The sequence below is a fragment of the Egretta garzetta genome, unplaced genomic scaffold (assembly GCF_000687185.1).
Source record: "Egretta garzetta isolate BGI_Z169 unplaced genomic scaffold, ASM68718v1 scaffold68, whole genome shotgun sequence".
Lineage (NCBI taxonomy): Eukaryota > Metazoa > Chordata > Aves > Pelecaniformes > Ardeidae > Egretta > Egretta garzetta.
Genome location: NW_009260774.1, coordinates 5,689,322 through 5,705,831, shown reverse-complemented (window position 1 = coordinate 5,705,831; position 16,510 = coordinate 5,689,322). Strand labels below are relative to the sequence as shown.

The following is a 16,510-nucleotide window of genomic DNA, read 5'->3' as shown; positions in this document are numbered from 1 at the left end:
AATTGTTAACTTGATTATCAAGTTTCAAATCTTCATCTCTTTGATCTATCATACAAATGTTATTTTTTCTTGAATAAATTTTGGAGAAAATTTCATCCATTCAAAGCACATATAAGCTATAACTTTGTAAAGGTGGAAAGATAAAAACAACCCAAAGAGAAGAGGGGTTACCTGTCGCGGATGGAGTGAGAGGGAGACAAAAATAATGTGGTTTATTGGTGTAAAACAGTGAGTTAACAAAGTTCAGTGGTAACTGCGACAATAGTTTGAGATTCGATGGCAAGGTACACTTTGTTATTTACTGCACAGAGGACAGGGTCAGACAAAACTGTCAGGGAGACCCTCCCGTTGAGTCACGAGGTTCGGAAAAGATCCCCTTGCTTTCTAAACTCCCTCAGAGAGGAGTCTAGGTGCGGCTGGATCCAATCCTAGTCCCAGACTTGGTCAACGGTTTATGCCTAAAGGATTATATATGCGCAGTTAATCCTTTACGTCACTTAGCTAAGATTTCCAAGTTAGCATGCTGTTAGTCACTTACCGAGAATCTGTCGTGGTAAGGAATCTCTCAACCTCGAGGAGTAACCTTGAGAGGCGTCCCTGCTCAAGGGGAGATCCTGGCGTGCAGCCCGCTGCCGTGCAGGAGAGCTCAAAGGGCTCTTGGGCTGCTCACTATTTATGGGGGTAAGATGATTGGCTCATAGTCATATTTGCATCCTGACCGCTGTGCTTAGGTGGGCACATTCCACAACAGCCCTTGGCTATTGTGTTGTTATCTGTCTCCCCCCACATCCAGTGGGTGCATCCTTCAGGACCAGACACAAACCAGATGCGTCTTATCACCACAGCCACAGGTGGTTATCACTGGAAAGAGGTCAAAGGAGGGGGGGTCAGAGACGAGGGGGGAGCACACCGCCACATTACCACATTAATTTAGAATATGTGATTATGAAATGGCTTTATAAAAATAGATTTGAAAACATCTAACCAAGCTGGGAACTCCAGGGGTCTTGATTGTAGTACAGTACATAAAATATAGCAAGGTTGTATATTATGCAAGTCTATTTATTTCACAGGTGTTTTGCTTTTTTTTTTTAATGGTATCTATGTCCACTTCTAATTTGTTAGGGTCTGTATTAAGTATTCCTCAACATGCTTCACTTAGCTTAATATATGTCTTCAGAAAAAGGAATGCTGCCCTTCATTTTGAATACACTTGAAATCTACACCTATATAGAATAATCACAGCATTTTTAAATCTGCTTTGCTAATCTGTTTTATCTGGGGTTCCATTCAATTTAAAGTTATACTTCCTTGCTGTATAGATTTAAAAACTTTTAATAATTAATTGCATCTTGATTTCCCTATTTGTCATTCTTTCCTGAAAACTCTTTGAAGTTGCATACAAAATATTTTGTAAAAAATGGAAATTTCATTTTGCCCGTTGTTCTCAGTCTGACTACTATATCAAGTTTCAAAAAGCAGAGAGAATGAGGACTTCAAATGATTTAAAAGCTGGGTCACTTAAGTGCCAAAGTTGAAACAAGATCTTACCCAGTTTTTAATTAGTGCAGTCTTTAAGTCAGATGGATCATTTCAGATTAAATTAAAACAGCATTATATGGCAATATCAAGTCTAAGTCTCTCTTCTATTTTTTCCTGCTGCCTACTTTAAAAACATTTATAGTCTTGCCAAAAATAAATAGATAGAATTTAACTTGCTATTTTTTGTTAGGCATTTAATATCATTATTAATTTATTAAAATTCAACTACCTTATTTTGTCATACAAGGACCTTAGCTACAGGATTCTATCCTCTCTTAAATGCTTATCAAATGATAATAGAAAAGATGAAATCCAAATCCAGCTTAATTAATTAGAAATCCTCTCTCCTGAATTTTGCAGTCTTTGAATGTGAGTATGTTAGCTTTAAAGAGGCAGATGTGTTTAATCATGACTTGAAATCATAGGATTACTCAGGCAAATGTAGCATCTTTGGTCTATTGTTTCTGACTATTTCTCTTACAGTAACCAATCGTATAAAATTCCTTTGTAAACTGAACATTTTAGTATTGTTGATAATAATAATCATTATAGTGTCAGTAATAATAATCAGAGGATCTGCTAGGAAATCCTAAGCTGTTATTTCTTGTTTGCTTTGGCGGGGGGAAGCCTCATCTTTGTAAGGAAAATAGAATGTCGCTGAATGACACGCTTTAAATCAAGATCTTGTTAACTTCTGACACAAAGTCTATTTAAAGATTATTCTTATTTTTATTAAAAAATCTTCATTGAGTTTTATGGAATGAGTTGGTAAGGGCTGCTGAAACGGAGCTGGAATTTTCCCAGTGCGAGGGAAGGATATATACGAAATAGAAAATTTGCAGGATAATAACATAGTTTTGCTCTTATCATTTCCCCCTTCCTTTTGCTCCCATGTACCTCTGCTTTCCAGAGGGATATTGAAGCATTCATAGTCCCCATGGTATGAGACATTTGTGCTCTCAGCTTGGTAGGTTGATTTGGGCAGTTATACCTGTCTCTCAGAAGAATGGTGCTAAAGAAAATGGCCAAGTGTAAGAGTATCTTTAGGACGAAACTTTGGTGAGGATTAAACATCAACAGTCAGTGCTAGGGAGGTAATCCCACTTCTCTGACTACAACTCCACAAGACAACTTGACATGATGTGATTTTTCTTTTGTGCCTTTGATAAAACAGTGAAGACAGCCCACTTCATGAGGCACTCTCTCTAAATCGGTCAAATACAAGCATCTCAAATTTTGGATGAATGCTAAACAGTTGATGTTCATTAAATTTCCTGACTTTGCAAAACCAGGCTCAGGGTAATGATATATTTCAAATAGCATACTGCAGTTATTCCCATAATGTCTCCAGGAAGAGGACTTTATTCTTGTTATCTTTAAGAATACAGCTTTAATTTGGAATTAATTCCAGTTGTAGTAAGTGGTTTAAAGCCCTATCTGCAAAATAATAGCATTTATAGTAATGCCTAATTAATGTCAATTCTTCCTTATCAGCTTGTTTTCATATGTTGCCAAAAAAATAAATGAGCATGGAAATAATTACATTTTAATTCCCTACCTTCTTACCAATGCAAAGTGGACACGTTATAACATGTAGTACTCTTCCGACAAAATCTTAGGAGGAGAAAATCCCCACATTCCCCTGCAAAGGATTTCCAAATTAGAGAAACTGTATGCTAATGCTACACAATCTCCAAACCTTATCTCTGAAATGAGAGAAAGAGGGAGTGACAAGCTTTAGGGTATTAGTCTCTTCTTCCTCCTGTGATCAGGTTTACGTTTTTGAAAGGGACACTGAACAGCAGTTGCCAATATTTGGCTTTGGGGACCTTCTGGTTTCGGGAAGCCAGTGACAAGCCACAAGGACAACAGTACGTTCAGGCTGTTTTAAAATATTTGGATTATATTCCAAAATAGGCAGATCACCAGATTCATTTTGCTGACGATTTGCACTGTTGAGCAAAACAATACCTGGTTGGGTTTTTTTCTTTTTATTTTGAAAGAGTAGAGTTTTTTCTATAGTCCTATTTTGTATCAAAAACCCCCCCCAGAGTTTTCTTTGACTGCCAACTAAGGAATATCTGTCTCAGTCAAAAAATAGCAATTCCGGGTTTAGTTCTGGTTTAGAAATTGAAGGTTCAGGTTCTGCAGATCTCCTAGGGTGTATTAAAAAGTAGTCAAAGAATACTGTTCAAAAAGTAAATATAATTTAAATAAACTTTAATACTGGGGAGGTGTTTAAATGACACATCTGAGGGAAGAAAGTATAAGTTCTGAAGCATAAAATTCTTTTTAAGGGAAAGAAATATTTTAAAAATCCTTTTAGTATTCCGTGCCAATAAGTGAGGCACAGGCCTTATGATGGTTGTATTCCCTGTGCATGTCTAAGGATTTTAACTTTACACTAAAAATATTTTCAACCCAAAACACTTTCCTTCTACATGCCAAGACCCTTTGGATTATGTTTATCAAACTGTAGTCTTGGGCTATAGCATATATAGGGCATCCCATTTCCAGCCTGGCCCCATAGTCGTCAGCCAAAATCAATAACCGCAACTATATTTTCCTTCAGCTCTCTGATCCAGACTGCCTCTGAAGTAACGGAAGTGCTTTCCTACTCTAGAGGAGTGTGTCTGAGAAGCACACCACACCTCAGGCCAGTTCAAATGTTGCAAAGTCACAGAGGCCTCCCTATATGTACTTTATAATTCCAGCATAAAGGAAGTAAATTTTGCATGGAAGTGAGAACTTAAAGTGCCAATGCCTCTTCTGCAGGCATCTCTGTTCCTGAGGCCACGCAGGGATTTAACACCAAACCAAAGAAATAGGCCAAAAGTTCCTCCTCATCTCCTTGTAGACCATGTGCTGCTGCTCTCCTGCTTGGAGCAGGAGCCCAACACAAGCAAGCAAGGCCAGTGGCCCTCAAAGCCATAATCTTCTTTTTCACTTACTGTGACAGCCAGCCCTGCTCTTTCAGCTGGTATGGGCAAAGAGAATATCCCAGATAAGGAAAAAGTCTGGGATCAGGTTCCTCCCATGGATAGTGCCTTCATCCTTCATGGGACACCCAGCTGCAGAAGGGGCTGCTCCCTGGGCTTGGGCTGGCTTTGGGGAAGGAGCAAGTCATACAGGGTTTTGTGGGGTCCATGCTCTGCCATCGGACACCAAAACTGGCCAGATGAGGAAGAGGCATCCCTGAAAGCTTGGCTCTCCCTGAGGACAGCCATAGCAGCTCACAGCCTGGGTGGCAGCAGGAGCCGTGCAACCCTATTGCGGCAGAACCAGCTCCAGGGGAAGGCTGCAACCCAAATACCTCATCCGTGGGTAGCTGGGAGGTGGCTATGTCTGGCCATGTCTGAATTCTGCTTTCATAAGCAGCCAGCTATGTGAGTCTCTGTTGGCCTTCACTGCTTATCTCCCTGGGAATCTGGGATTTCTGCACCTCCTCCAGCTACTGAAGGTAACATGGTGTTTGTGTGCCCAGAGAGCAACTTTTTCTCAGTTTACTGAGGATTTTGCTTTCATAGAAAGCAAGGATAGCTCTACAATATCTTTGGACATCTGAGTGACCAAGGGTAAGGTGTGCTGCGAAGGAAGTGTGGGAGGAGAAGCTAGATAAACTTCAGTAATGCTGTCAAGTATTTGTAGTGTTACATATTACTACAGCAGAAACACAGAAAGTAAAATAGCTGCCTTTCTATTAATATTCAGAGTGAGGGATTTAAACATGTATGCAAAATTGCTATTTGAGATCCATTTTCTACTAAAGCCAAATTCTCTCAGCCTGTTCCCCAGCAAAAAATCCCAAAAGAAGCATTCCTTATGAGTAGGATCACTCCATCGCTTTTGTCTGCTGTGATTTTGTAGTACATATATTTGAAAGTCTGTTAAGGAAGTAAAGAATTGTGAAGGGATAACTGAACCACAAGGGCTGTAGTAACAAAGGAGGACAGAGCAAAATTGACGCTATAATTCCAAGATGGCCTTGTTATGTGGGAACGTAAGCAAATTTTAATACTACATTAGGACAGTCCCTGTCTAATTTGGTTTTCACTACAGCTTGTTGCTGAGAGCTTTCTTTTGTGTTTCACTCGGTAGGAGGTAACTGAAAATATGTTGTTAAATAGCAGAAAAAAAGACTTTTGCAAGACTGCTTTTTCTATGCCACCACCACAGTGGGTTCTTTATTCCCCTTCCAGGAATAAAAATGTCTGGTCAAATGGTTGAACATGTTTAATATAGAGCATTCTCCTGATAGTCTAGCTGACTTGCCTATACATAACATTACTAAATGTTTAATGCTGCTGTATTAAAAGTATATTTTAAGCTCTGAGAATGATGTTTTACATAACACACTCATTGCAGTTCAGAAAAGCTGCAGATGCAGGAGTTGGATTGGTATCTGATCAACTCAATAGAAATATATGTGTGTATGTATGCATATGTATAAAATTGAGAAACCACATCAAATCTGTAATTAAAAAAATGTATACATCAGTAAACCACATGGATTTCTTTTGTAAGCAAGCAATAATAATAAAAAAATTAACATGGAACTATTAAAGATACAACCAACTCTTAGTTAGCCACGGATGGCTTAAGATGCAGAATAGCTGTACTCCAGAGAGCCTAGATTTGTGCAGAGCTGGTCCAGCAGGGTTTAGTGTTTCAAACACAAAGACATCTCATACCCAGCTGCATTACATCCATGCTTAGCTCAGGCCTAGAAGTTGGCAATTTTGTGCCTTTCTGGGTCATTACCAGACCAGAGCTAAGCTGGTCTCAGAAGGACTCCCTCAGTTTTCTCTCGTCACCATTGTCTTCTACTCTATAGATGATCCCTTTATATAGGGTATCCCAGTTTTGTATTCCTTCAGCTATGAACAGACAGAAACTGCTCCTTTTGTATGTTACGTGTTTAAAGGGATCTCAAAATGCACCAAGAAAAAAAAAAAAAGAGCTGGGAATACATGAATACACTCAAAAAAGGGGAAGGAGCTGTATTGCTCATTGATTTTTTTTTTTTTTTCTATGCCTTTTCTATGCCTGCTATCATGCTTCGCTGTTGTTACCCTGAACAAAAAGACATAGTTGCATCTATATTGCCCCTACACATACCGCTGCATATTTAACAATTTCTGATCCATTTCCAGACACGAACTTCTGGAAGAAGCTCGGAGAAAGGGTTTGCCTTTTGCCCAGTGGGATGGGCCTACAGTGGTTGCCTGGCTAGAGGTAAGTGTGGGCCATAACTCGGAAACATGAGCCACGTTTGTAGGCTGCTTCTGTGTGCTTGTCCTTACAAATCCTAAAGGAGACTGTCAAAGCCTCCTCCTCTCTCCCCTGCACACTGTGCCGTGAGCACTAAGCAGATTTTGACACTGGATGGTGTAAATTAGAGAGTAGAGCTGAAAAAAGTAAGACAGGATTGCACAGGGGGATGAGGACAGGAAAAAAGGGCTATCAAATGTACTCAAACCCCACATTTTTGAAATTTATAATTTCTCAATCTCCAAATATCTAGGAGCTCCACAGGGTTTATGTACTGATGTGCTGAAGAGAAAACAAAAATTAGCTATCGCATTTTATTTTAGGTTAACACAAAAGCTACATCTTCAGAACTTTTAATACATTTAAAGAATTTGTAACTTTATAATTTTTAAAAATGTAATGGGAAAGGGCTGATTTACTGAGACATCACTCAGAACAGGAAGAAGGGGTGTTCCTCTCGGCACTTTCACCTGGGATGTGTGAGATCCAGATTGAAATCTCTCTGATTTGACAGGCAGTGCCTTCATCTCTGAAGTCCAATCTGCAGACAGCTCTCCTTTATTTGGAGAGCCTGAATGAATGGATTTTGGAACCTATCCAGAGAAACATTCAGAAAATCTGTCCATCAATTTTGACAAAAATCAATGAATGTTTTAGGTGAAGGAACTATTCAACAAATACTTACCCAGATGCTAAGGGGAGCAGAAGGCAGAAAGTAAGGACTTTTTTTACACAAATACACAGTCACTTTTACATGGCCAGGCTGTATCAGTTCAGTGCAGATACAAGCTCTTTGTTGGCTCAAAGACCACGTGTTTATTCCTTGTCCATACCAAGCACCTCTACGTATTCCCACCTGTTCTCATGTCTGCTCTGGGTATCATCCATTGATCATCAGATAGAATTGGTAGAGTTTTTCCCTTCAATTTAAAAAAATCATCCCCCTTCAAAGCTTTAACAAAAGTGTGTTCAGGGAATAAACGAAGGATGAGGACTGAAAGCAGGCAATGTCTACAAAATTTCTGCTTCATGTTGGAATTGCTGAAGGTACCTAATGAAAAAGATGAAACTAAAACTGCAGAAAGGCAATTCAAACATTTGCGCATGACCTTGGAAAATAGGATGATACCTTCCTTCCAAAAAAATATCTCAATGTGGAACATTCATTAATTTGGCCACTACCTGACTTTTTCATATGACTTTGAGAGTTCTGTAAACAGATTTGTATCAGTCAGAAATATTCAATATTACAGTCAAAGCTCATTTGTTCAAAAGGTGGAATACAAAGGTCTATACATTTCTGAACACTGAGAAAAATCTGCCCTTAATGGCCCTCCAGGGTGATCCAAAATCTGAAGACATTTCTAACAAGTTAAGCCCTAATCTTTTTTGCCTTGTTTCTTTGCCGCAAAATAGGATATGCTTCCCGCTGTCTCAGAGAGGGGCTGTAAAGAGAAATCAATGTCTATGGACTTCTTGGGAAATATGGTCAGAGTAGCACAGGAAAGCCCATGAGGAAGTTTATGTTGCAGTATTGAATACTGATGATGAAAAGATACGAGAGCAAAAGCACTGAATTTATTCAGTGAGCATCAGTGCATTCAGTCAGCAGATGGACACTCTGTGCATTTCATACTCTCCTGGGGAAAATATAATAAGTGACTCTTGGACTAAACCAAAATTAATATTCAAGGAGACAAAGGCCCAAATTAAAGTATATGTGATCACAATTGTGATATTTCCAAACTTTTCAAGGTTTAAATTTTCAGCCTTAGGGTTTACTCAGCATAGCTGAGGTATATTTTAAGAACTGTGGGTTTTCTCAACTAATTCTGGAAAAGTATATCCATCTTCATATCTGGGTTCTCTGCCTAGAACAATCACTGTGCCTTCTCTTTAGAGACTGGTTTCATTTAACTGCATTTTCTGGTAGAGACAGCTGTTTGTTAAAGAACTAACTTGCCTAATTTGTTAAAGAACTAATTTACCTAATGAGCAGCAAACATTTGAATCTATTTCTGCAGGGTGAATAACTCCCAGTATTTACACTTTCCTGCTTTTCAAGTGCATGTATGAAAAAATGAATGTCAAATTAAATGAGAATATTAAATTCATTTTAAAGCTATGCATAGTTTCCTCATGGCCCTTTAAGTGCAGTTGGGTGTAATCTACATAATTTTTTTTTCATTTTTTGAAACTTTGTCTTTCGTTACAGTTAGTTGAACCTTACAAATACGATCTAATTCCAGACTAGCACTGGATAGGGGGCAGCGGGTCATCCCATCGGCGGGAAGGGCTTTTTGAAACACAAGGCAGTCATTCCTTAAGCCCTGTGATACATCAGGAGTCAGTACAGAAAAGCCCATCTGAGCTCTTTCGGAATCTGACATTCAACTCTGTTTTCTCTGTGACATGAAAGTGATCTAACAGCCGTCTTTTAAGTAAACATGTCCCAGGAAAGGTATAGAATTGTTAATAACCACACAGTATTTCCCTGTTCTGTGAGAAATTAAACAAAAGTCCTTTCAGTTTGTCCCTGCTTTCCAGCTTTGCTGATGAATATACTGATGGCATATTTTTAAAAATTTCTTTGATCTTGTGTCCTCTTTTAGTAAGCCATTATGAAGAGAAAAGAATTAAAATCATGAAATCAGCTAATTCTGATGGCCTATTTGAGATGCACAGAGAGATGAAGTTCTCAATGACTTCATGTAGTCACAGATGCTCTATCTTACTGAAATTCAAACACATATAGTCATTAATTGCCATCCACTCAGAATTACTTAAAAAAATCTGAAAATGTAGAGTATAAGGGCTACTATCACATAGTATCACTGCATACAATGCTGATGGACAGGTTTCTATTTCAGAAACAGTAGAATAGAATAAGGGGCTACTACAAGCCATTAGTAACTAATCAGTATGTTTGAAAAGTGCTTTTGACAATTTATATTTGAAGGAATATTATACAGCAGTACAGCAAAGTACAACAGATCTATACTTAACAAAATTAGGTAGCTGTATAATGTACATATAAATTTTATGTATACAGAAGTATGTCCACTCAGATACATTGAAGGTTAAGTAGTGAAGGGTGATTTATGCACTTTGACACTCAGTGTCACAAAAACTAGAATATTAGCTGTTTTGCTGCCCAGTGGAAATCTTTTGTCATGCATTATCCTTCTTCATCCCAGTGAGGCGAGCTTTGTACTAAAAAGTGTAATTCACAGCACCAACCCACATGTGATAGTGATCTGGAAAAGGGTGAGGATATAGGGCATGGAAGGGCTACTTCCAGAAAGAAGTGTCATCTTCTCTCAGCTGTCACAGAGACTAGCAGTCTCCTAGAGTTAAGCCCCTAGCAAGGTACGTCTTTGTTTTCCATTGTGCTATTCCCAAATCTCAGTGATTATGGCATTCACTGCTTATGTCCTTCTCATACTTTTCTCTGTAGGGTAATATATTTCACACTCTGACAAAAACTTCCCACATGTATGTATGCCTGGTATGGAATTACCTCCTTTGGGAGCAAAGATCTGTAGACACCGACAATCATATTCATGTGGCAGCACAAAATGAGAAAGCTGAGAAAACCTAAAAGGATTCATACTCAGTAGGTCCCAGGAAAGACTGCTAGAAGTGGATATTACCTCTTACAAAAAAAGAGTAAAAGTGGTGAAGCAAGGGGCTGTTGCTGACCTAGACTACTAAGATTAATGTAAGGAGGGGAAAAACGTGAAGTGGCAAGTACGTCTTCTAAATCCACAGGTCATGTAGCTGTGTTTACATTTTACTGCAACTTCTAACCTGTATTTTTAGCTGGGATATGACACCATACCAGACTGCTCCCAAATTTACAGTAAGCTCAGTCCTCACTAAGATGGTTATCTGCACGGCACTTGTTTTATTTCTACTAAGAAAATAAAAGCTGAGAAGTGTGAGATTGTGTCCCATGAGTACACAGTGGGGACTAACATGGAAAGAGAGAGAAAGCCACTTTAGTACAAAAGTGAAAAAATTACTTAATCAATTCTTCTTAGATTGTTTTCTGTATATGATAAGACTGTAGCACTGACTTGTGCCACTATTTGCTTTTTAAAGGCCTGGGAAAGGAGTAGCCCAGGTGATGGAGGCACATAGCTCTAAAAATAAATCAAAGCATCCCTTGCTTTAAAGTTCTGGTTACAATAAAAGCAGTAAACAGTTCACATGAAGCCATGGCAATTTCAAAGTTTCTAAAACAATTCCATTTTATTAAAGATTATGACAGTCACACTCATTTGTGTGTATTACTATGCTTATTCAGATCGATAGGCGCCTTGATGATTAATTTCATTTGAGAAATGAAGCAATGCTTTAGATGTACGTGTCCTTTCTGTCAACAGCTCTGGCTAGGCATGCCAGCCTGGTACGTTGCTGCCTGCCGTGCCAACGTGAAGAGTGGAGCTATTATGTCTGCTTTGTCCGATACTGAGATTCAAAGGGAAATTGGAATCAGCAACCCTCTTCATCGCTTAAAGCTCCGATTAGCAATCCAGGAGATGGTCTCACTGACAAGTCCATCAGCACCTCCAACATCCAGAACAGTGAGTCCTGTTCAGCTAACTTTTTCTTCCCCACTTCACCCTGCAGGAGTCTGCAGAAAGACTTCTGCAGTACAAGAGTGGCTCTGTGGTAACACACACTTGACAATCAGTGGGAACTGTCCTGTAGAGGCTTAGAAGGACCTGTTCATCACTCACTTGATTGTTGATCACTGGTATTTTTTCTTTAGCAGGTATTCTTATTTTTTGGAAGTCATGCTTTTGATTAACCTTGATGTTATCTAAATGATCAGTATTGAGCATATGATTTGTAATTTTGCCTGTATTTTTGCCTTTGTCTTCCTTCAAGTCATCTCTCCCAACCCAATCAGATTGTGTTCCTCTTCTGTTGTTTTGTTTCTCGTTTTGTTGGGGAGGGGTGTGGGGGGATGAGAGGGGCAAGGAGGGACAGGTTATGTAGGAATACAGCTCTTTTGAATCTTGTTCCCATTCCCCTTTTTTGCATCCTTTCAAATGTTGTCTGATCTGAGTCAGCTGGATTTAGGTTCTTCATGCTTTTAGGAGAAGCAGTGATTGGAGTTGTGAAGGGAGAGTCTGGAAGGGAGAAGTGGAGCATGTGCATTGGGCGAGGAAAGGAGAGAAGGGTGAGAGTGGAAGCAGACAGGAAGGAAGCAAGTAAAGAAGAAACACAGAGATACAGGTCTGAAAGGAAAGGGGAATATATCAAAAAGAGCAAGAAAGTACATTAGCGGAGAGCAAGAATGTATGTGCTATCGACAAAAAGCACCTTTTCATGGAAAATGAAGAAAAACAGGCCAAACCGATGATGAGAAAAAGAAACAAGATAATGAGAGTTTCAAGCTGAGCGGCTGATGGTGATGGCTGTGAAAGAGGCAACAGAGACTGTAACAAATAAAAAAAGAACAAGAAAAAGAATCAGGTCAGGTGGGAAACATGGCACAGAAGTGAAGGACAAAGATTACTACTCAAGTAGTGCAGCCCAGACTTCTAATACTAAGATAACAATAATAATAGTAGTAGTAGTAATAATAATAATAATTGTATTTTTTAATCTCTTATCTTCATGGAATTCATGGAGAATCTTTTGATGGAAATAAGAATTGAGATATCTTTGAGGGGTACCAGAACCGCTGAGTTACATGAGCAACTAGGCAACACGACTCTACTGTTCCTATTGCCTGGCCTTTTATCTTCACATTGCTAAGGTTCTTTAAATATTACAGTTCTCCATCTGATATTTTCTCTCCTCAGAATGGGTTGTATATGTCATAACCATGGTAATACTATAAATTGTAATGGATTTCACCTAAGTAAAGCAGTATAGACTCAACATGATGTTGAATTAATAAACAAAATTAATTTTGAGTTTAAGAACATGAAAGCGTATTTCAAAGCATAAGCACGTTGACCCGTATGAAATGAGAACACAGTACATTCAAGCTAGAAACATTGGGAATAATTTTGCCTTGTTTTTTTAATTCTCCCTGAGCACAAAGCTTCCCTGCCCTGGCACGTGCATTTCTGAGTCCCAAGTCTTTCTCCCTCCCCTCTTTCTCAGGAAAGGAGTTAATTTACTTCAGCTCTCAAGAAAACACAGCACATTTCACCTTATGTGCACAGCAGACTTCCACGCTCATCTCATTGTCCTATTAATAATCTGACTGAAAACAATAGGATGAGGAAAATAGTTTTACAGGTGAATTTTCTTGACATTTTTGATTTACAGAAATGTGGGGGAAGTTACAATTATTTAGATTACAGTATGAGCATGTGACGCATGCAGAATATTTAGGCTGGAAAATCTTTCAGAACTGAAGTTTGCCTCCAGACAGACCTGTGAGCTAAAGGTTGTATTTGCCACTTGTGTGTGAAATGCAGCTTTAATTGCTATTCTTTCCTTTGTGACGGTGCTCTGCCAGACTTCATCCATCAGTTCTAGTTGAAACACTCCATCGCGTCTGTTCAGAATCCACTAACGAAAGATACGAACCAAGTTGTCTAAAGTTGTCTCTAGTTGCAGCTCGGTAGAGGCAAGAACGTGGTTGTGCTGATGGTGATGCTATACGCTGTTAACTTACAGTGGTGCTGCCTTTCTTCTTTACCACTGCTTACCTAATGTGGATCCCACCTGCCTCCCTGCGGGCCTTGTCTGTAGCCCTCAGGCAATGTTTGGGTGACCCATGAAGAAATGGAAAACCTTGCTGCTCCAGCTAAAACGGTTAGTCGTCTTTCCACTTCCATTTAAAATGGTTTCAGTGCCTGAAAGAGAACTAGGATGTATCTGCTTTAATGCAGATGCCCTGCCTTCTGTAGGATGCTTCCCAAGTGTGCCATTAGAAAGTCACAGGGAGTAGAGAAATTGAATTTAAAGAAGAATTACAACATTTCTCAGCACCAGAAATTACAAACCGTATTGCAATCACAAAAAATTGTGTGAACCTAAAACCAGTATTGCAGTTTTACAGTACATAATAATTTCACTGCCAGCATGAAACCTCATTTAGTGAAATAAAATTGTCACGGTTACAGGTGCAACATTTCCCCTGTACTCTACTCCCTCATACCTCTTCTAAACACAGTTTTATATCTCCTGAAATAGAAATAAGAAAAGGCTTGAGAATGGTGCATTACACAACTCAGTGTTTTCATCAGTGCTGAGTCTTTCATGCCCATACTCATGTATTCGTGCTGTTTGATTTAGGGTGCATGGGGTGTATAATTGATTGATTGATTTTCGTCAATCTCCTGCTTTAGGGTGACATAAATAAATATTAATAGATTTTCTTTCTTAGTTCAGAGTTTGGTTTTTTTCACTTGGAACACATCATTTTAGGTTTTGTTTCTAGCATTACATCTTAACAACTCCATAACAGTGCTTATAAAACACGACACAATCCTATAGCGAGATGTCTGAAGAACCTATCTTCAGTTTGGAAAACTTTATAGTCAGCACAATCCATAAACAGTGGGGAGGTACTGAAGCTAAATTTTGATGCAATAAAAACTTATTTCTTAGAAATTTATGCTTGCTATGCTATTTACACTATTTACAATTTTCTTATGAACATTCATAAAGGAGATTCTCATCAATTTTTTTTTCTTTTAAACTGAGCTCATTTTCAATTTCATTATTGTTGGTAAAGATAAATACAAAATAACAACACTCAACTGACCAGAAGTAGAGTTGATCCTGTTTAACTGGCCAGCCAGAAAAATAGTTTTACCATAAAAAATGTTATATAAAAATCTCCTTTACAATACAGTCACAAGAATACACTTTTTTATTCTGAATCTAATTTTCTGCAAAATCTAACTATAAACAAAAAATGACATCTCTACCCGATTTTGTAAGTAAATGGTTGTGTTTTCATTGTAAAACAATAAGAAGTGTTTAAGATGATGCTGTGGAGTTTCACCAAGCTATAATGATTTTTATATCTTGAAAACTTAGCTAGATTTGCCCTACTAAGATTTTATGGGTTTGGTCTTGTAATTTTTAAGGTAGTTTAGCCCAGGGCATTGCCACTGACCGGAGCCATTTTATCGGCACATTTTACATATAGGTTTTCATTTGTACTAAGATTAAGAAACACATGAAAAGCATATCTTTATAACTCATTTTTATTGTCTTTTTACCTACTTTACTATTTGCTACCTGCTGATAACACAGAAAGAGTCTGAAGAAGGCAGCTGGGCTCAGGTATGACCCTTTCACAAGATTTTTTTTTTAACGGAAAGTTAATAATAATTAACAGTGTATCAATATGCATAGAGGAGTATAGTGTTGTGACAATATCTCAATAAGTGATTTATACATTTTAGAGTTCTTCTAATACAAAGAAAATATTCTCTGGACAGGTTTGCTAGGTAAAGCACAAAGAGGTACATATGCTGTAAATGTTTTTCTTAAAAGAAATGGATACATTCCAGAGACATCTTCTACATTCCAGCTAAATCTAGAAAAAATATTTTCCTCATTTTTGAGAAAAGGCTAATAAAATATGCCAAGAGTCTGAGATCTATCATTTCTAACATTACACCAGATTTTTTTTTTTTTTAGAACTGTATAAATCACACCCAAGTATCAGTCTACAAATAGTCTTGTGTAATTAGGAACAAAATTTTTCACTTTAATTAGACTATCAATTACTTACATTGTTCAACTTCTTTCTCTGTCTCTAATATATGCACACTCTTACACAATCTTACTGTCTTTATTTATGGCATTCCTTTTCTATTCAAAATCTCACAAAAATGAGAGCTGAGGGGACTACATTTTCCCCCATAGAAAATATATCCAGCTTGCACTGTGTTATCCTTTTGTCTATAATATCAGGAGACATTAAAAACAAAACCAAAAAGATAGGCTTGAAAGGGATGCTCAAAGCTGAGCACGATCCTACTGAGGAGGTGTTAATCTTACAATTTATGAGTTCTCTTTTCTGTTAAGTTTTAGTAGCACCAAAATAATTGACAATAGTGCGATGTAAAATCTATTTTGCATTTTAACTGTGCAACCCATATAAAAATAGCTCAACACACATGTGGTTTTTTTCACATACTTTCTTCCTATTAAAATTTCAGCTGAACAATGAAGTACCTTAATGCCTCAATGCTAGCTTCTAGGAGGAATCTGGTTTGCTCCTATCTTAAAGAATTAATTTATTGAGCTCCACATTTGATGTACAGCTTAGGTTTAAGCTGTTGACAGCTGAAAATATATTCTTAATAGCATATATTTTCTCACCTGCTCTGACTGATAGTGAATGTAAGCTCAGCTGACAAACAACTGAAATTAACTTTTAGTCTCAAAAGGACTACAGGTGTGTAGCTGTGAAGTGTCATTAGATCCTATTTAGGAAATCCTAGTCCCCACTAAACAGTGGCACAAACTTCAGTTCATTCCCTGGGGCCATGTCTGTACTACCAAGCTCAGTGTAGGGTTTGCCTAGCATAAATATTTGAGAAGGTCAATTGAAAGAAAGTAAGATTATAAAACAAACACATTTTGATTATGTAATAAGTTTGCTTGCATTTAAAACTAGAAATTGTAACTACAAGTCCTTACTACAAAAAAAAAAATTGCTTAAAATTTACAAAGACGCAACAGGCAAAACTGCCACCAGTAA

The 16,510-nt window shown here is 38.0% G+C and overlaps 1 protein-coding gene across 3 annotated transcripts in view; it reads left to right on the top strand.

The window, feature by feature from the left end:
- The window catches only part of PPFIA2 (PTPRF interacting protein alpha 2), a 333,320-nt gene that overhangs the window by 310,489 nt on the left and 6,321 nt on the right, over window positions 1-16,510 (top strand). For 2 of the 3 annotated variants that reach the window (XM_035901684.1, XM_035901686.1), the window contains 4 exons: window positions 6,696-6,777; window positions 11,202-11,402; window positions 13,537-13,599; window positions 15,052-15,081. In XM_035901684.1, coding sequence (XP_035757577.1) covers window positions 6,696-6,777; window positions 11,202-11,402; window positions 13,537-13,599; window positions 15,052-15,081 — 376 coding nt within the window. The remainder of the gene's footprint in view (window positions 1-6,695; window positions 6,778-11,201; window positions 11,403-13,536; window positions 13,600-15,051; window positions 15,082-16,510) is intronic. The other variant, XM_035901685.1, reaches the window with a different exon arrangement.